We start from the raw sequence: 21633 nt of genomic DNA, 5'->3' as shown, positions 1-21633 counted from the left end.
GTGAAGGGAAATTCGTAGAGGCTATACGACTCTGGGGACATGTTATTTGCAGGTTTCTTCTTGTGCAAGGCCTCTTTCTATGAAGTGCCCATTTCAACCTAGCGAAGGTCTTGGTTCATACCAACTCACTTCAGGCGTAACTGAGGAAGTCCTCTCAGTCGTTAATCAGGTCCAACATCGTCCAATCCATGTGTTGTTGAAACGTCCCAAGTTTAGGAGGGGGACATGAATGAACCGGTATCACATCTAAATGAGATAGATCTCGAGGACATAAAAGTAAGGTTAAGAAAGACTTAAAAAATTAAAAGTTACTATCTATACCAACAAAGTGCACTTTCCTTTTTAGTTATTCAATCATAGGAACTCCAAAGTTCAGCGTCCTTAGCTTGGATCAATTCTAAGTTGAGTAACTTCTTGGTATGAATCCTAGACCTGAGACGTAGCAATTGCCTCCTCCCCTGACCCATTATCGCAAGTTTGATAAAGTAGAATACCAACATCATGTCCAAGAAGTGCCAAAAGACAGTTTTCATAAACATGTGAAGTTGCCCAATTGTTCACTTATATTTTATACTTGACATGGTCTTCGATTGCTCCACACGAAACTAAATGTTTGGAGTTTAGTGTTTTCGGAGAAGATGTAACGTTTTGAATAACAAGGATATTTTGGTCATTTGATATCTTCCATTATTTTAAAATTTTCAATAAAAGTAGCAAAAAAAACCTCACTTGCACACTTGAAAGAGTTTTTTAAAATTTGAAAAGAAAGATTGATCCAAAAAAAGAAAGAGATTTCTCCACCCCCATCTCCTCTTTTTCCTTCATCTCCCATCTGTGTCGCAGCCGCAGATCGCCACCCACCCCATAAACCCAACGCTTCTCTCCCTCACTCCCTGCGGCAGCCACACCCACGCCTATTTCTCTCTTTCTTTGATTTCTTTATTCTCTATTCATCTTCACCGTTGCCATTGCCGATTCTCAGCACGCCCCTGCACTCAGTTTCTCTCCCCTTCTCTTCTCTCACTCTCTACTGCGATCTCACGCCGAAATGCTACTATCTCGAGGTCTATCGTCCCCATCAAAGTTCTATTTTCCATTCTCTTTCTTTAGCTGTTCTCTGTTTCGACCAAATTTTGGAATCATTGCAATTTCTATTATTCCGACATATTTTAGTCGGACAATGTTTGGATCAAAACAAGATTTCAAATCATTTTGATTACTAACTTCTATGTTTCTATTCATTCAAATCCCCATAAATGATTTGAAGTTCATTCTGATTTAAAATCGTAGTTCCAAACGGTGGTAAATGCAATTCAAAACGTTTTTAGCGTTTTCTGAAAAGCATAAGAAATAGTTTTTTTTTTTTTTTTTTTTTTTTGTGTTTTTCATAATCCTGAATTTGAGTAAATAGCTGCTATTTCATTCATTTTTATCTTTATCTTTGTTTCTTTCAATTGGTCTTTTCTCTTTGTATTTACTGTTTGCGAGTTTTAATTTTGAGCTTTTCATGTTCTATGTAGGAGTTCTATTGCTAGAATTAGAATTTGGTATCTGGTCCAGGATTATTCTTGCTGGACTTCAGTAGTGGAGAAGTGCATTTTATAGACTATAATTGGATGGATCTGGCATGGTTGAGTGCCATTGTAGTTGGGGCCGGCTGCCTTGTTTTGGGATACTATATTGGTTCAAAGTATCCTCCTCGGGTCTTTGTCAAAGCTAAATTAGCCAAAAGCAATGAATCAAGCAGAAATGGGAAGAAGAAGGATAAGACTAAAGAGCCACTGGAGGTCGAAAATTTGGCTGACATTCTGGATGACTTCAAGATGGTATGCTTCTGAGTGTCTCTGTCTATCTCTGTTTCTATCGTGCTATCTATTAGAAAATCATTCTCAATAACTTTAATGATCTTTTTTTCTAACAAATAGTATCAACTTTTAACCGTGTCTCTACAGGTTTTAGTTGTGAGAAATGATTTGAAAATGGGAAAAGGAAAAATCGCAGCCCAATGCAGGTATTTTATTAACACCTTTTTGTTGCTCTTTCATTACTTGCTATTTTAAATGCTAATTGCTAACAATGAAAGAAAATTTAAATTTTATTGCTGCTCGTGTAGTGTGAAAGCTGGAGTTGTTTTCGTTAGCATCGTCGTCCTTGTCCTCCCAAGAATTGGACATATGGAGTGCTTAGAAGTTTAGGTTAACAATCCACTGCTCACCTGATATAGTAGAATACTCACAATGACCATAATAAATTTAACAAAAGTTTATGAACGACTATAATAACATGAGACATTTAGGATGATGATAGGGTTCAAGTAAAAGTTATCACAATGCAGAATTTTGGAAGATAATAGTGCTACTATTCTTTTGAAATATTGCACTGTCAAAATTAAGAAAGTTGTTGATGAATACAATCTACAAAACTGCAGCAAAAGAGCTAATGGAAAGAATTAGGAAAATCCCTGTAAATATAATTTCAGAAGATCAGCAAACTCGGACAAAATCTTGCATTTATATTGCAAATGAGACTAGAAAAGTGATAGAAAGTTTTTGGATAAAGTATGGGAAGTAATTTTTAAAGCAGTGTAGGTCAGAAAATGAGAAAGGTGAAGAAGAGAGTGCATTATCTAGGTGGCCACCTAATAGTGGGTTCAATCTAATAGTGGCCACTTACTTAAGAATTAATTTTCATGAGTTTCCTTGACACTCAAATGTTGTAGGGTTAGATGGGTTGTCCTGTGAGATTAGTTCGAGGTGTTCGTAAGCTGGTTTGGACACTAATGGATATATATATAAAAAGATTAGTTTATTTTATAAGGAAGATTCTCTCATTCTTCATTATCTAGGTGTTCAGGTTTGGTGGATCTCTCAACTGCTTTCTCGTTATCTGTTTTGGAGATTTATTGTCTGGATTCTTTGCTTTGTTGGTGATAGTTAAATAATAGATAGAAGTCATAAGGAATATAGTATTAAGTTTTTTTCTTTTTCTTTTAATATGTAAATTATAGTTAAATGTTCAGATGAAGGGTACTATATTCTCAGATATATTTCTTGTTCATTATCATGTAATCCTCTGTTTATGACAGAAACTGACAGTTCAAAAAATTTTAGGTGAAAATTAGGCATACAATCTATGGCCTTTTTGTTTTTATTGTTTCCTATCCTTTCATATTAAGTGTTAGGGACAACCAACCTCCAAATCTCTCCACCATGTTATGATGTTGTTCACCTTGGACGTATATTCTCTGACTTTGTTTTTGGTTTCACCTAAAAAATCCTCATTCTATTAGTGATAGTTGTCCTCCTTTATAAGTCCATGATCATCTCCTTATTTAACAGATGTTGAACTCCAGCATTAAGGTCTACAAATACCTTTCAATCGTCATGGTGGATTTTCATGAAACTCAATATTATGTGCATAACTGTTGGCCATGCATAAGTAGTGTAAGCTTAGGATTGCTTGTTCCTTCAAAACTACATTCAAACAATATGACAAAGTAAGGGGCAAATAAGAAAGACTATTGAAATCCCTATCCTTGTTGGCAAAAATATGATGATTCCTCTCATTCCAACTGGACTACAGGACGGCCCTAATAAAGTAAATTACTTGGTTGTATGATAGAAAAAAAAAAAAAAAAAACGTATAAAAGTTCTTATCGGGATCAGCAACATGAAACTTTTGAAGAATACAAAATCCATATTCTAGTAATGCTCGGAAATATAGTTTTTAATATTACATAGTTTGGCTCATGCTATGAGTCAAAACCAAACATTTGTTCCGTCTGAGAAAACCCATATTACATTATTGCAATTATCAGCTAACTTTGTGGCTGATAGTAACTGAAAGAATTACCGATCCTACACAAATATTTTATGTTACTACTACTTGAGAGACCGAAATTTCATATAATTTTAGGTACCGCCTTATTACTTGTTTAATAGTTAAATTCTGAGAATTGATTCTAGTGATCCAAATTTCTAAAACCTTTGCATAGAATTCCCAGTTTCCCACTATTGTAAATTGGATTTGGAATCGTTCTTAATCTACTTTACTTGCTTTTATTAGTCATGCAACTTTGGGTCTCTATAAGAAGCTCCATTATCGTGCACCAAAAGCCTTGAACAGGTATGTATCAACAAAAATGTCCTCCCTATATTAATATTGGGGATATTTTGTATACTTCGTTCTATGTACAGTTGTTTGATTTTATTTACATGTAGGTGGGAGATGTGTGCGCAACCCAAGGTGGTTCTGAAGATAGAAAGTGAGGAAGACATGCTAGTTTTGCAAGTAACAATTCCACTCTGATATTTTTTTCTCCACTCTGACTTTATGCTATCTAGCTATTTTTTTTGTGTATGTCAAAATAATATCGCATCTGCATTTAGTTGATGTTTGCTAGTTTCCTATTCTGTTGTATGTTTGAATATATCTTTAAGCAATTGACCTGCCCTTTTTTCTTTTCCTTTGTTGAGAAATAAAATGAAAGAATACAAGTGCACAAAAAAACCAAGTCTACAAAAAGCTTCAACTGAAGGAAGGGTTTCCAACTAGTTAAGATATTGCCTAGGAAATAATTACAAAAAGCTTTCAAAACCGAAGCCGAAAGAAAAAAGCATTAAACTTCATCAAAGACCAAATCTTGCGAGGGTGCCTCTCCACACCATTGAATGCTTTATTGTTCCTCTCCCCCCATAGACCAAGAAATCAACCTTTCTCTTTGAAAGGCGGATGGAGGAGGAACTCCCCAATCATCAACTGAACATCCCTGTAACAAGCAGTCAAAAAACCAAATTCTTGCAAGAAACCGCCATTGACAGATCTTGCAAATGTACATTCCCAAAGAAGCTGATCTAGGTTATTTCTTGCTGAAACCAATTTTTTCTCCCAACCGACTATTTGTTTTATTTGACTGAACTAGTTGACTATTGTTCTTCAAAACAGCCGAACTATTAATCAAGACATCTGTTCCTTTTAGCAGCACCCTGGTATAACACCCTTCATTATTGTTAATATGGTGCAGCCTCTTTTCGTTTCAGTAATCTTATTTCTCTTACCAACTTTACCACAGTGCCAGAAAATTTCGTAGAGCATATTATACAATTGGTGATGGTCTTCTTAAATAATCTTTATTCCTTTTCTTCCCAGTTGATTTTGGATAATTTGCAACTTGCTCTTTTCTGTCTCATCTATTCTTTGAGGCCTTTGAGTAATTTCTTTCATTCTTTCTGAACTTTATTGTACATCAGGAGAGGGCAAAATCATTGAAGCTACCAACTCATATTACTATTGATGCCGGAAGAACTCAGATTGCACCCAGTAAGCTTATATGAAATTCACTTAAGTAGATCGATTTATTCATAGAAACTTTATCAATTTCACTGATTTTCACTTTATTGTTTTTTCAGATTCGAGAACGGTGATGGCAATTCTTGGTAAGTAGATTTTTCCGTGCAACTTTTAAAAATTAAAGAGTTCATTGCTGCCATGGGCATTTAATTTAAGCATTCCTTTTGTAGCAAAATTCCTCAAATGGGAAGAATGCTCACTCAAACGTATTTTGAGATAAAATGTTGACTTCGACTACTTTTAAGACCTTGCCATGGGTTTCTATCTCTGTTCTACTAACTTGGCAAATTTCCTACATTTTTCACTCTTTTGTTCGACTCGATTTTTGGTTAGCTAGCTCAACTGGTGGATCTATGTATCAATTTCATATGGTGTGGTGCTAAATAAAATTATTACAAACTAGTTGAAAGATAAGTTATACAAACTTTTCTCTCAAAATGTGATTGTTTTGAGATGGAAAAATTCACGATAGGTAGAAAGGAGTTTGTAGGGATTGATAGGAAGATTTATATTGAGGAAAGGAATGGAGAAAATTTGGTAAGCTGGAGTCGGATCGGGGAACTGCAGCTTGGGTAAGGGGCTATTTGAAGGCAGCCGTGGATGCCAGTTGGTCCACTGGTTTTTAGCAAAGAAGAAGTTTGGTCTTTGCCATTCTCTTTTTTCAGATGCTGGAGAACAGTATAGGAAGATTTGCTATTCTATCCCTTGAATCTTTTAAAGGAAGGAAAATAAGGATATTCATCCTGGAAGGAAGTAGAGGTAGTGATTAGTACTCATTAGCACAGAAATCTCGGTGTATCTTTCAGGCTCAAATATAGGTTCTCAGAAGTCTAGTAATGAAATCCAAAAATCAAAGGACTCATCTTGGAAAGAAAAAGATGGCTCCCAGGTGCCAGTTGCCAATGTGTAGATCAACAAAATGAATGGAGGGCAACCATACACAAAACTTGCAGAGAGATGCGCAAGAGGTCAAAGTGGTAACAGGGGAAAGAGATAAGATGGACTTTGCATTTGAATGCCAGACTATGATTACTATCAAGAAATTCAAGGCCTTGACAGAATTGGGGAGTCTTGAAGCAACTTTTTGAAATGCCCCATATATTTGTTGTGGCTTCAAGATCTTTTGGGCAAATTTGGCAGTGGGGTTTTGCAACTCAGGTTCAGAGGTGAAGGAACTGATATGGATTGGGACGTTGTTTCAAAGCCAAGATTTTACGTTTCGACAGTGGAATTTTCGTGTGATTGAAGAGAAGAGAAAGTAGGTATTCAGGGGAGGGTGGGTCATGGCGCTGGACGTCCCTCCTTTCTTGAGAACTAAGGAGTTCTTGATTCCCTTGCATCCTAGTGTGGTGGCCTTGCCAATAAGGAAGTGTATTTGCTGGCGTGCAACTGGCTTAAGGAAGTGAGTTTTAGGGAAAATGGCAAAGAAGATGGTTATATTCAGATGGGGTGCATTGTTAACCACCAAGAATTTTCCTTTCTGGTGAGATACAAAACTAGCAGTCGATTGGTCTTTTAGTCTGTCTTTGGGTTAGAAGAGGAAGGATAAGGGAAGTCACGGGAACTGTTTGTATTCCACGAAGTGTGATGAGCCGGGGGAGAAAAAAGCCCACAGTGGGCTTGAGAATTGTAAGGTTAAGCCTATGGAATATGCTGGAAGGTGGGAAGGGTGTGATGTGTGATGGGCCGGTGGAAATGAGGTTGGGCCGGGATGAAGAGGACAATATTTCTTTGTGCCAGCTTAAGAACTCTGTGCTGTGCAAAGGAAATAACATTAAAAGTGGGCTGCCAAAATATATATGTGAGGTCCAAGTGGATCATATAGATCTTTTGTGTTTGGAAAATGGGGTCTGTACTAGAGATAGGGAGGAAATTGTGCGGGAAGTTTTTCTATAACCTCTATAGCCCTGCGGTGTTGGAGAAGCCATTTGGTATTGACTGGAGCCCTATTTTCCCTAGGGAGGATGAGGAGTTAGTCGCTCCTTTTACGATTGAAGAGATCAGGAATGTTTTTCAGTTGTGATGGCAACAAGGCTCCTAGTGCTGAGGGGTTTTCTATAGCTTTCTTTCCGGAGAATTGGGATCATCAAAGGTGACTTGGAGGGAGTTCTTAAGGAATTTTTTGAAAGAGGTATCTTGAACAGATTGGTGGTCGAAAGCTTTGTTTGTTTGATTCCTAAAAAGGATAATGCAAATAGGGTGAAAGGAGTTTCTACCTATCAACCTCATTACTAGTATTTATAAGATTTTGGCCAAGGCTTTTGCCAATTGTTTAAGGAAAGTGCTGCCTATTAAACAACCAATTCATCCAAAAGCTTAAGCTGGTGGTTGAAGGCAAATTTAATTATATATCACCAACACTCCCCCTCACTTGTGGGCTTGAAATATCTGAAAGGCCCAACAAGTGGAATCAATTTTACCTCACTTTTGGATTTGAAATATTTGAAAGGCCCAACAAGTGGAAATTGATTTTAATTGGGGAGGAAACGACAATGCAGGGGCTTGAACACAGGACCTCCCTGGACCACCTGCTCTGATACCATATTAAACAACCAATTCATCCAAAAGCTTAAGCTGGTGGTTGAAGGCAAATTTAATTATATATCACCAACACTGCCATTGACAAATTCTGAAACATAGGGAGCCTTTTTTTCTGGAAGACAGATTCTAGACCAAGCCTTTATTGCTAATGAAGCTATTGAGGAGTATAGGTCAAAGAATTTGGAGGGTGTTATGTTAAAGCTTGACTTTGAGAAAGCGTTCGACCATGTGGACTCAGAATTTTGGGACTTTCTGGATAGAGTAATGATGAAGAAAGACTTTGGGAATAAATGGAGAATGTGGATGTGGGGGTGTGTTAGAAATGTTTATTATATTCTCATCAGTGGAGTACCAAAAGGGGCGATTCAAGCTTCCAGGGGTCTTAGACATGGTGATCTTGTCTCTGTTTTTGTTCTTACTGGTTGTGGAAGTCGGTTGATAAGTAAAGGTGTTGATGGCAACATTATTGAGCTTTTTAAGATTGGTAGAGATGAAGTGGCCTTATCACACCTTCAGTTTGCTGATGATATGGTCGAATTCTTTCCACACCCTCAATCATATAGTCGAATTCTTTGAAGAGATGTCGGGCCTGGAAATCAATAGAAACAAGTGCACTATCTATGGTATTAATTCTGATTAGGTCAAGTTGCTAAGATGGGTGGAAGCGTTTGATTCTGAGATTGACTCTTTCCCTTCTTGCTACCTTGGTCTCTCGTTGGGGGTTAAGACAAGAGCTGTGTCTTTTTGGAATCCTGTTTGTGGGAAAATTCATAAGAGATTGGCGACATGGAAGAAAGGATCCTTTTCTAAAGTTGGTAGACTTACTTTGATTAAATCGATGTTGAGTGGAATTCTGGTGTATTATCTTTCTTTGTTTATGGCCTCTAGTATGGTGTCAAGTGTCATGTGTGTAAGAGTATTGAAAAATACATGAGAGACTTTCTGTGGGAGTGGGTGGACGAGGGTCACAACTCCCATTTGGTTAGTTGGGAGGTGGTGCAGCGCTCTGTGAGTCAAGGGGGATTAGAGATTGGTAATCTTAGAATTCGTAACAGAGGTATGATGGCAAAGTGGCTTTGGCGCTTCCATCTTGAGCGTGGTTCTCTTTGGCATAAGATCATTTTGAGCAAGCATGGTTCCCATCCTTTTGAGTGGACTATGAGAGACGTCAAAGACACTCTTCAAAATCCTTGGAACGATATTTCGTTCGAGCTTCCTACTTTTTATCGGTTTGTTTCTTGTTTTGTGGGGGATGGTAAGGACATTTTTCTGGGAGGATGAGATGGGTAGGTGAGAATTCCCTTTGTACTGTTTTTTCACATCGGTATATCTTTCCTCGTTCGAAAACTGTTCTATCTTGAATGTTTTGGTGAGATCTGAGAATTCTGTGTCTTTCTCTTTTGGGTTTCGTCGTAACTTGACCAATAGAGAAATGACAAAGGTGACCTCTCTTCTTTCCTTACTCGAGGGGTGCACTGTTTGAGAGGGGAGGAAAGATGCTTGTGTTTGGAATCCTAATTCTATTTGGGGTTTTGCCTGTAAATCATTGTTTTTTTGTTGTTGGATCCTACTCTCCTAAGGAGTCGGTCTTTGATATGGTGTGGTGGACTAAGGTTCCTAAGAAAGTTATGTTTTTTATCTTGCAAGTCTTGCTTGGTTGGGTTAACAGTGTTGATAGGCTTCTTGTTAGGAGGAGGACTTCGCTTGTCGGGCCTTTCTGTTATATGCTGTGTTGGATGGCAGAGTAAGATCTAAATCACCTTTCTTGAGATTGCCAATTTGCAAGAGCCATGTGGTGCTCCTTTCTTCAGGTGTTGGGTGTTAGCTTTGTCGACTTGAGGTGTGTTAGAGTGACGATCGAGGAATTCCTTCTCCATCTGCCCTTCACTGATAAGGGAGGCTTTTTATGGCATGCTGAGGTGTACACGGTTATTTGGAATATTTGGGGTGAGAGGAATGCTAGGGTGGTTTAGGAGTAGAGGGAGGGGGTGGCATTTGGTCTTTGGTACGTCTCTTTGGACTTCGGTTTTGAAGAACTTTTATAACTATCCTATAGACAACATTTTTCTTAGTTGGAACCCCCTTCCTTTAAAAGAGTGGTTTTGTGGGCTGGTTTCTTTTGTATCTCCTTGTACAAATTCTTTTTCATTCTTTCTCCATGAAACTTGTTTTCATAAGGGAAATAGAAAAATAAAAAATAAAATAAAATTATTATGAACTAATTTGGTTCGTATGAATATAATAGTATACATTTCTTACTTCCCAAATTGCAGGTCCTGTTGAAGTGGTTGATGATGTAACTGGTGGGTTGAAACTTTTGTAGTTTCTAATTCATGCCTGTTATCTCTCTAAATCTCTTGAAGACTTCAGTTCTCAGAAGACTCTACTCTGCAAAATCCATCCATGCTTGGACCAACTACACGGTATGAAACCGATCTATGTGGAGCTGAGCTATTGACACTCTACTATTTCCAATTTCTGATAACGATAATGTTAACAGCGATAATCTAAGTTAACCTATTTATTATGAAATTTAGTATGATTTGAACAGTTGGAAAGTTGGATTACCTTGTTTGCGTAGGTTCAAACCTATTTAAAGATTTTGTTTCACGAACTGTTCTCTATTAATGTGTTTCTTTTAATTTATGACCTTATGAAATCACTACACAAAAAGTCAGAATTCACAACACAACTCGTTTCTCACAGAAGGAATGTGTATGAAAAGAATGAAAATATTTTCTATTGAAAAAGAGCTTGCTTTGAAGACCGCTCTTCAAAATCAGCTTCTTTCCTATCTCCTTTAAGTTGAGTTCACCTAAAAGCTTGACGAAACGCCAAAAGGCTTTCATTTTTCTTTGTTTGGGAGATGATCGACTGCTTTGGACGTCAGGTTCTAAACTAATCAGAACCAAAACTAGAGTCTTGCTGATTTCTTGCTGCACTTTTACCCAAATATCTTGATCAACGTAATCTCTGCCCACAAAATATGCAACTCGAAAGATTAAAAGTCAAATCTTACTGGAAGAATCCCTTCTCTGGAGCCGAAGACCCTTGGCCTCAATGTCCCAATCAGACGAGAGAGCTTTAATTTGATGCATAATGGGAAGAAAACTTTGTTCATTTCTCATTACTCGATTATGAAAACTTTTTATCTGTTTCAATCATTTTTTCAAAAGTAATTGTCTGGAAGAAAAGAAAAGAATGGATTAGTAGCGTTTTTTAGTTCACCCTTCACAACACAATCTATCCTTGAATTGAAAAAAATGTTACTGTATAAAGATAGAAAATTAAAGCTTGAAAGAAAGTTTTTTCTTTAATCTGAGGGGCATTAAAACTATAATATCGTTATATTATATAAAGATGATGAAAAATGTTTATAAACACATCAAAAGAATGTATAACTTTACTTGAATTTAGTGAATTTAGTTAAAAAGGTCGGATCAGGAAAGAAGATTATGGAGGAGGAGATGAAATTACTTGTTACTTTAACTTTAAAATGTTTTAAAATTTTACAAAAATAATTAAGGAGAAGCTTGAAGTTGGTCTAAATGGATCCGGAAGAATTCAACTAATGATATATTATATAATTTTATCCCAAGGTTTTCTTTTTAGTTATTATCTACCTGGCTTAGTTTGACCATTGACCAATACTAGTTCTTTGTTTTCCAACTAAGGGTAGACAAAACTATTTATTTAGTTTCTTTAAAATTGTAGGAAACATCATTTTATTATTGAAAAACTAAAATAAAACAATTTTAAAAATGATTATAAATGTAATTAATACAAATTATGAGTAATTACATCATTTGCCTTATTTACTTCTATAGGTTTGTCCACGTAAACCATAGAATATTAAATCAAATAAAATATTTCCCACATGATATAAGAGCTTAAGTCCTGATCTAGTCTAGCTGCCACTCCTCCATCTTCTTCAAGTCCGACTGCCCACTGATCACCCTTTCCATTAAGATTTGTACTAGATCACATTGATGACTCTTGAACTTCCATTTACTAGCTTTGAGAATTTGCTCTCAGATTCAGACTTGCCCAGATCAACTCCGCTTCAGCATCACCTTGCCCCACAATCATGCAACTGAAATTCGATCTCCTTCGACTTCACTCGCTCAGATATGCTTTGCTATAGTGGCACCTTGCTTTCGGATCTTGCAACCGAGATTCGCTCCGTGAATTTGCTCATCTTGTGAACTTTAGTTCTGCTTTGTCTCAGTCTTTTCTATCCTGACATTCTCCTTGAAACACAGACTTTGTTCTCAATCCGATTCGTCTTGTTCTTATTTGCCTCAATATTTGCTTTGTATCGATCTCATCTATCTCGAGATTTGCTTTGAGATCCACTTCTCTACCATGAGATATGCTTTAATAGAGAAAGACCATGTTATTCGACTCATTAGTACAATATTTGACATGACGAATTACCTTACTTGAACTAATCAAATGAAGAGTTTTTTAATTGGTAGGAAATTGTGGCACATTGTTATTAAAGACATCATTAAACCAAAACATCTAAACAATGGAGATGAAAACAACTAAACAAAGAAGATGATAGTAAATTTATCGAATGCCTCGAAGAATGGGATAGTAAAAATCACCTGATTATCATCTGGCCTGGTAACACATATATCCCTGCTATTCATGCATACTTTGATGCCTTTGAGGATGCTAAAAAATGATGAAACTTTTTGTCTACACACTTTAAATTGATTGTTTAGCTCATTACTATCCATTGCATAGTACCCTTGTCAATTTGTTAATAAATATCTTCAACCTATATAGACTCAACTTGATCAAGCCAAAATAAATAAAGTTCATCTTCGTCTTATTAAGGTTCTTATGGGATTATGTCCAAATTATGAATTTGTTAGGCAGTCCCTTGCCCTAGATGTAGCTATCCAAGAGATTTTAGATCTGGACGGAATACACCAGTCTTGGTAATTTTAGGTGATAAAAGTCATAACGATTTTTTAAATTCTTTGTTAGGAATAATTTAATCAAATTCGGCCAATGGCTCTTATGTATTTTAATTGTTTTCCAAACTTTATGGTGTTTCTTGATGACCCACATATTCTCAAAACTTTGAGTTTAAATATCACTAACAAGGTTTGAGTCTTGAGGAAGGTGTTAAAAATGAACACTTACAAAGTTTTGACTACTATCGTCTATCCAAAAGCTTTATTGTATTCTACTAAAGGAAAAACCATGTTGATAGAAACAAATCTAAATAAATCTCCTGTTAGTATTCCTAAACTCCTTTCTTGGCATGAAGTTACTAGAAATCCCCACTAGATTTTAGATAATGCTTTCATCTCTCGAAAGAAAGAAAAAGAAGTTTCTTATATCATTGAAAATCCTAATGGGAAAGTAAAGATTAAATTTGAAAACGAATCACCTAGCTTTCCTGTTGTCGAAGAAAACGTGAGTTCAAGACCCAATACATCGTGAGCCAATACGTAACGTGAGAACTATACTCAATCTTTGAGTGAAATAAAGAATAGAGTTTCATAACTCCATCATACTCTACTCATACTCCCAAAATACTTGGGTCAAACATATCCTAAGACTCCAATTTTAAAGGTAAGTACACATGTTAATATAAAAAACTTTGGCCTACCCAAACACATTCATATTTATTAAAGACACTCGGTTTAAATATAATAATGTATTGTATTTGTTTTTGGAAGAATGTGAAACAAAATAAACATAAATTATACAAAGAAATAGCTAAGTATGAACACGAGGGAGGAATGAGGATGATTCCAAGAATTGAGTCGGGAAACGAAAGTGAAATAAAATTGATATGTAGTGATAACGATGGTATTAGGCACCAAGCAAAATGAAAAATTCCGTATTTAAGAGAAAGACAACCATGAGTGACGGAAGCACTTACATGCTTTTTGTTTTTTTGTTCATCCACATTAATTTTATTCAAATACTTTATTCCATTCTATAAACTCCATTTCTAGATTTCTACAAAAGGGATCCTCCATGATCGTTGAATTCAAATACATTTAATCTACTCTGCACCTTTGTTTGGTTTATGATTTGAACTGTTAATCTTATAAACAAGGCTGTGTTTTAAATGATTGAGTGATGATATGTTTGTGGGTTTCATCCATTTATGCCCAAATTGTTCTATTTAACAAGCAGCTACATACTTTGCCTAGATTCACACACATCACCACTACTTAGTATGTCTACGAGTCCATATTTATTTCCCCAAAATTAATGTCAAAATAATCTTCAATCTAAGATTTCAAATAATATTTGTTTATGATGAAGTTTTGATTTGTTCATGTAATTGACATTTTCCCCCATAAATTACTAATGAAAAACAACTCTCTCTTATCGAACAAGAAACGTGGGGGCTACCCATATAATATATATATATATATATATATATATATATATATAATGGATGAAAAAGGATAAAAGGAACAGAAGAAGAAGAAGCAGGAAAGAAAGGAAAGAAATAATGGAGGTGTGGTTCATCCTCATAATCTCTATCTGTATCTGCTCTCTTCTAAACTCCATTTTCTCCCATTTCCGAAGCTCCAAAAAACTCCCACCAGGCCCTCCTTCAATCCCCATCCTCACAAATCTCCAATGGCTTCGAAAGTCCCCCCTTCAAATGGAATCACTTCTCCGCACCTTCGTCTCCAAATACGGTCCCATCGTCACCCTCCCCATCGGCTCCCGCCCTGCCGTCTTCATCGCCGACCGTTCTATCGCCCACAAAGCCCTCGTCCTCAACGGCGCTCTCTTCGCCGACCGTCCACCGGCGCCACCCGTCACCAAGATCGCTTCCAGTAACCAACACAACATCAACACCGCTTCTTACGGCCCACTCTGGCGTCTCCTCCGCCGTAATCTTACTTCCCAAATCCTCCATCCTTCTCGTGTCAAATCCTACGGCCGTGCTCGTAAGTGGGTTTTGGATGTTCTTATTAATCGATTTGTTTCTCAATCTCAATCGGGAAATCCTGTTTGCGTTATTGATCATTTTCAGTACGCTATGTTCTGTTTGTTGGTGTTGATGTGTTTTGGGGATAAAGTTAGCGAATCCCAGATTAAGGAAATCGAGAACGTACATCATATAATGCTGATAAATCTTAGGCGTTTTAATATCCTTAATTTCTGGCCTAAATTGACCAAGATTTTCCTCCGAAAGCGGTGGGAAACCTTTCTTAAATTCAAGAAGAATCGTGATGAAGTCCTGATTCCATTGATCGAAGCAAGAAGAAAGGCCAAGGAAAACAGAGGAGGAGAAGAAAAACAGGACGAAGAATTCGTGGTGTCGTACGTCGATACGCTTCTCGATTTGGATCACCCAGAGGAAAAGAGAAAGCTCACAGAGGAAGAAATTGTTGCCATAGCCTCCGAATTTCTCAACGCCGGCACCGATACGACATCCACAGCTTTGCAATGGATAATGGCAAATTTAGTGAAGAACCCAGAAATTCAAAACAAGCTTTACGCAGAGATTAAAGGAGTAATGGGAGATGGGTCAAGAGAGGAGGTGATGGAAGAGGAATTGGGGAAACTTCCATATCTGAAAGCGGTGGTTTTAGAAGGATTAAGAAGACACCCACCAGGACATTTCGTGTTACCACACGCTGTGAAAGAAGATACAGAGTTGGAGAATTATGTGATACCGAAGAATGGGAGTGTGAATTTCATGGTGGCAGAAATGGGTTGGGATCCAAAAGTGTGGGAAGATCCGATGGAGTTTAAGCCAGAGAGGTTCATGAAAGGCGGTGCAGGAGAGGAAGGAGTTGTTGAGTTTGATATAACAGGGAGCAAAGAGATAAAGATGATGCCGTTTGGAGCAGGGAGGAGAGTATGTCCTGGATTTGGTTTGGCAATTCTTCATCTGGAGTATTTCATTGGGAATTTGGTATGGAAATTTGAATGGAAGGGGGTAGAAGGAGAGGATGTTGATCTGTCGGAGAAGGTAGAGTTCACCGTGGTGATGGAAAAACCTCTTAAAGCCAACGTAATTTGTAGATTCTAATGTCATAAAGTTGCCGTATTCTACTGTATGGCTAGTTTTGTGTTTATCTATTATGAAATCTACGCCATCAAATTTGCCTATGTTTGATTTTCCCCAGTTCTATGTGGTAGCGTTTTAGGGATGGAGTGTTTTAGATTAGTTTGTTGCAGTTTGCATATATGATATGAGGTAAAGGATTTAGCGTCAGATTAGATTGATTTGTTCTGAGTTTTTATTTAGCTGAGGAAGTTGTAAATTTTTCAAGAGTAACTCAAGGAAAGTATTTAACTACTTTGAATTAGAATCATAAATTACATTTTTATGTTTGTAGCCTGCAAAAATAACAAAAAAAAAAAAAAGTAAAAAAAAAATAGAAATACACAAATATTTTCACATTTTGAATAAGTAAAAAGCCCAATATGAAATAATGAAAGGGTTCTTTAACTAAGAAATTTACAAATTTCTATAAAGTTGCTACCCTTACAATATGAAATATTGAAAGGGTTCTTTAACTAAGAAATTTACAAATTTCTATAAAGTTGCTACCCTTAATTATCATCTTTGAAATGCCACTCAACCTAATTATATTGGGTAGTTATAACCAATAGCAATTTTATGAATGATAACAAAGATCATAGTAACATTTTAAATAAATTACAAATAGAGCAAAGACACCTTGGTATAAACAATTTGAAACCTATTGAATTTGGTAGATGCGAAAGTAAATCCCATTGTCTAGGACCTTTCTTCAATGAAACAACGAAGCATATCCTCCAAAGTTCGTTGACAACTTCGATATGTCCATGTGTTCGAGCTCAGAGATTCAGAAATCCCATGTAGTTTCATAATTTCACAAAAAACCAACTTTGCTATGGTGCTAGAATTAAACTTCTGCGACATTTAGAGAAACAATCAATAATCCAAAAAATAGAGTCAACTCCCCATTTGTTCTAGGTAACTCGAGAATAAAATTCATCGATAAGTCTCACCAAATATCATTAAGAACAGATAACGGAGTGTAAATTCGTTCTGTATTTTGGTAGCTCCCTTTAGCTGATTGACAAACTCCACACTGTCGAACAAAATTTGCCACAAGTCGTAGATGATCTAATTTGCCACAACCATCTACAATATGTAACTAAAATTTGCCACACTAGAAGAAGAATGATGTTGGTTGACTTCATTCCACATCTTGAGTCGAGTGAGAAGGTGCTCTATGGGATGGAGCATGACATGTGACATGTGCTCTGTTCCACCGAAAGAAGCATATAATTACTATTAGGGGTTCCTTAACATATACTAGAGTTTACTCACTCTGGGTTCAAAACCTAGATTACCCATTAATGATCTTGAATTTGTAAATATTTTTTGTATTTATCCTATACCAAGTTAATTAATCAATCTGTCCATTCTACCAAGGTATACACAACCTAAGGACTCACTCTCACTTTTCACGCGTGACCCAAGAAAAAACTCTTCCTCTTCTTTTCTCTCTTGGGTTTGTCTCCCCACCTTCCACTTCCACCTCCACCTTCAAGCTATTCCACCAAAAAATACGACTTTTGTCACAACCAGGTAATTGTAAACGTTCCATCTCTCCACCTCTCATCGCCCCATCTTTTTGGTTCCGTCACAAACAAGCAAACCTTCTCTCTGTTGCATCCATTTGTATATCTTCACGGCTCTGTCGCTTTCTCAGTCGCGTTAAAGGAAAGCAACACAACCGCTCCGTCCGAATCGTCGACGTTCTGATCTCAGATGTCGTTCATTCAATCCTCGTGATGGAAGTCGTCGTCCACCATCGCTCCTTCGAAAATGTTCGGCTAGCTGGTGCTACCCCAAACGTTCCTAGCCTTCAAGTTCTGTTATGTCACGTTTCGCTCCGTCAAAAGTCACTCCCTCACGTTCTCAGCCGCTGATCTAGTCTACTTACTATTTCCAGATTCGTTGCGTTCACAGCCACGCCAATGACAAACAACACAGCCACTCGCCTACCTTTATCTTAATGCCACACGTTGTTCGTTCTACTATGCTTCATGATTGAAGGTAACGAACTCAAACCAACTTTTTTTTCTTTTTGAAAGCAACGTTTCCTTTTTAAGAACAAGATTTTATATTCTTAAGAAATACCGATTTAGGAAATAATTTTAAATGAAAAATTATTTGAAATAGTTGGGAAAACAGAAATTATATCTAATAAGGAGATTTCCCTACTTTTTTTTTAGAATTCACCAACAGATATATGAGATGTTTAGCAAATATTTTTTATCTAATAAATTTAAAAAACTGATTAAAGATATGAAAAAAGAGATAATAGAAGGAAGAACAAGGGCTAGCTGAAGATTGAGGGCTACTAAAATAAATGGTGGAAAAAAAACAACAAACAAAGTTCCAATAATTCTCACAAAGTGAAGACGAGGTATGTTTCTATTTTCTAACTACAATGATTCTCAAAACCAAAAAACTAAAAATCTTTGCACAACATGAAACAAAAAACACAATGGTTGGATATTGGTAGTAAAACGTGGAACCTATATAAATACAGATATAGATATGAAGTTTGAAAAGAAGTAGATGTTCCATAAAAAAACAAGAATAATAGCATGGTAATACAACTTTATCTTAAATCTCGGTGACTGAGCATATTGGAAAAAGGACACTGCAAAGAAGGAAGAAGGCATTAAGGAATGTAAAGGAAGAACTTGAGGAGAAAGAGGACAAGCTAGAGGATAAAGTATGATATGTACATTCTATTACAACAGTTGGAACAATACAGTGTATTTGGTAGAGTAACTAGAAAATTTAAGTAATCAAATAATACACGTGAACAAGATAGTAATGAAAGGAAGGGTGAGAGAAAATTTCATAAACTAACCTAAAAACAATATGAGTTTATATTTAAGGGCTTGGAAACAATTCCAAAAAAACCTTTAAAATATATTTTGAACAATTTTTATTAAAAAGAATATAAATAAAAATGAGTTTTCTAAAATTAATACTTTTTTTTATGTCAGTCAACTTTAATAATGTCATGAAGGAGAGAAATGAAATTGGGTGCCAAATACTCGAAACTCCTCTTAAATTTCTCAAAAAGAATCATTGAAAAACAAGAGTATGATAGCGTTGAACACGTTTTAGAATTGAATCGTGAATATTGGCACCACTACATTTTATAAAAGATGTGGAGGGTTAATACATTCCAAAACTTGGCATGCATAATATCTGTAGTTTTGGAAGGTATATATATATGACCAAATTTAACACAATACTTAGATCTAACAAAATTTACATCAAATTTTTATCATCAATAATGTATTTTGCAATATTTCAAATCATAAAAAGGTCATGATTACCGATATATAATAAAAAAATAGTATAATCTTAATAGAATTCAATTGGTCCGTCGATTGTTATAGTAGCACAAGTGTAATTGAGTTTTTTTTTTTTTTATCATATTTACTTATAATGTAAAAATTTTTTCGAAGCAATTGAAATGAGAATCTTCTGCACGTCAAATCAATATGCTATTTTTATTTAGAAGTGAATGTGTTTGCTTATGGAATGAGGCCACTTTTCATATTACCATTCACTTGTTTGAAAAGATGAAGTTAATTGTTTGTACTAAGTGCAATTATATTCCTTAATTGAACCCAACAGTAATATCTTCAAACCACATAATTAGAGCTGCCATTTCCATGCACTTACCACATTCCATGACACATTACCACATGGATTTGGATTTAAAGTCAGATTCAAGTTCAAGAGTCAATCAGTCTCAAACACACAAAAAAATGGATACCTGGTTCATCATCATCCTTATCTCCTTCTCCATTTGCTATCTTCTCAGCTCCATTTTTACCAAATTCCAAACCTCCACCAAGCTCCCACCAGGCCCTCCTTCAATCCCCATCCTCTCCACCTTCTTATGGTTCCGTACATCGCCTCTTCAAATGGAGTCATACCTCCGCACCGCCGTCGCCAAATACGGCCCCATTGTCACTCTCCGCATTGGCTCTCGCCCTTCCATCTTCATCGCCGACCGCACCATTGCCCACAAAGCCCTCTTCCAACACGGCGCTCTCTTCGCCGACCGCCCACCGGTTCCTCCTTTAACCAAAATCCTCACAAGCAACCAACACAGTATCAACTCCGCCGCCTACGGCCCACTCTGGCGCCTCCTCCGCCGCAATCTTACTTCCCAAATTCTTCATCCTTCCCGTATTAGATCCTACGGCCATGCTCGCGAGTGGGTTTTGGGTATTCTTCTTAATCGTCTTTTCTCTCACTCTGAATCGGGAAGTTCCGTCTATGTTGTAGATCATTTTCAGTACGCTATGTTCTGTTTAATGGTGTTGATGTGTTTTGGGGATAAACTTGAGGAATCCCAAATCAAAGAAGTCGAGAATGTGCAGCGTACAATGCTGTTAAATTTTAGGCGTTTTGGTCTCCTTAATTTATCTCCTAAATTGACCAAGTTTTTTCTTCCGAAGCGCTGGGAGGAGTTTCTGCAACTAAGAAGGAACCAAGAGAGAGTCATAATCCCGTTAATCGAAGCAAGAAGAGAAGCGATAAAAAGCAGAGCAAACAGAGGGAAGAGAGAAGGTGAAAAACAAGAACAAGAAGACGGTAAAGAATTCGTGTTGTCATATGTAGATACACTACTCGAATTACAACTCCCCAACGAGGATAATAGAAAGCTAACGAACAGCGAAATGGTCACATTATGCTCTGAATTCCTCACTGGCGGAACCGATACAACATCCACAACCTTGCAATGGATAATGGCAAATTTAGTGAAAAACCCAGAAATTCAGCACAAGCTTTTTACAGAAATGAAAGAAGTAATGGGCGATGGAACAAGGGAGGAAGTGAAGGAAGAGGATTTGGGGAAGCTTCCATATCTAAAAGCAGTGGTTTTAGAAGGATTAAGAAGACACCCACCAGGACATTTCTTACAAGCACGAGGAGTGAAGGAGGATATACAATTTGAGAATTACTTGATACCCAAAAACGGGACTGTGAATTTCTTGGCAGCGGAGATTGGTCGAGATCCAACAGTGTGGGAAGAACCGATGGCGTTTAAGCCGGAGAGGTTTATGAATGGCGACGGAGGAGAAGAAGCGGCAGGGTTCGATGTAACAGGGAGTAAAGAGATAAAGATGATGCCGTTCGGAGCAGGGAGAAGGATATGTCCTGGCTATGGTTTGGGGATTCTTCATTTGGAATATTTCTTAGCGAATTTATTATGGAAGTTTGATTGGAGAGGTGTGGAGGGAGATAATGTTGATCTGTCGGAGAAGTTAGAGTTCACAGTTGTGATGAAAAAGCCTCTGAAAGCAAACATAATTCTGAGGTTGTAAGTTCTGTGAGCTAAGTTTGCTTACTGATGTAGGCGTTTGTATTGTGGTAGTTAGTTCTGTTTTTGTTGAATATTACCATGGTTAACGTTGGACTGCGATTAACAAGTGGATGTGGAGATACCTTCTTAGAGAGTTTCTTATCAACAACTATATCAGAGTCTTGTCCATTGCACTCAGTGTCTTGGTGACATGTCCTTTGTGATTCTGTGGTTAAGCTAATCAAATTGAGAACGAACTCTATGGGAAAGAAGTTGGTCTAGTTAAAAGTAATTGTTCGAGATTAAACACAAATGGATTGTTGCGTTGAGGTAGATGACAACCTTGTTAACAGAAATTGGTGCAGAATGAAGAGACACTAAAAGTATTTTCATCTCA

General features: G+C 36.9%; 3 protein-coding genes across 3 annotated transcripts; all 3 read left to right on the top strand.

Moving 5' to 3' along the window:
• Window positions 1-713: 713 nt before the first annotated feature.
• LOC101220307 (peptidyl-tRNA hydrolase 2, mitochondrial) lies at window positions 714-10536 on the top strand. Its single transcript, XM_004148045.3, has 8 exons — window positions 714-1064; window positions 1521-1826; window positions 1953-2011; window positions 4066-4125; window positions 4221-4290; window positions 5250-5319; window positions 5409-5435; window positions 10164-10536. The coding sequence occupies exons 2-8, from the start codon at window positions 1617-1619 to the stop codon at window positions 10211-10213; spliced, it is 546 nt and encodes a 181-aa protein (XP_004148093.1). The 5' UTR covers window positions 714-1064; window positions 1521-1616; the 3' UTR covers window positions 10214-10536.
• Window positions 10537-14321: 3785 nt separating this feature from the next.
• LOC101204559 (cytochrome P450 89A2) lies at window positions 14322-16202 on the top strand. The gene has a single exon (XM_011651774.2). It carries the CDS (start codon window positions 14324-14326, stop codon window positions 15917-15919), a length of 1596 nt encoding a protein of 531 aa, XP_011650076.2. The 5' UTR covers window positions 14322-14323; the 3' UTR covers window positions 15920-16202.
• A 3146-nt stretch (window positions 16203-19348) lies between these two features.
• LOC105434706 (cytochrome P450 89A2) lies at window positions 19349-21633 on the top strand. Its single transcript, XM_011651773.2, has one exon. It carries the CDS (start codon window positions 19594-19596, stop codon window positions 21256-21258), a length of 1665 nt encoding a protein of 554 aa, XP_011650075.1. The 5' UTR covers window positions 19349-19593; the 3' UTR covers window positions 21259-21633.

The sequence above is a fragment of the Cucumis sativus genome, chromosome 2, assembly GCF_000004075.3.
Source record: "Cucumis sativus cultivar 9930 chromosome 2, Cucumber_9930_V3, whole genome shotgun sequence".
Lineage (NCBI taxonomy): Eukaryota > Viridiplantae > Streptophyta > Magnoliopsida > Cucurbitales > Cucurbitaceae > Cucumis > Cucumis sativus.
The sequence above is the reverse complement of the archived record's forward strand: the minus strand, read 5'-3'. Positions and strand labels throughout refer to the sequence as shown.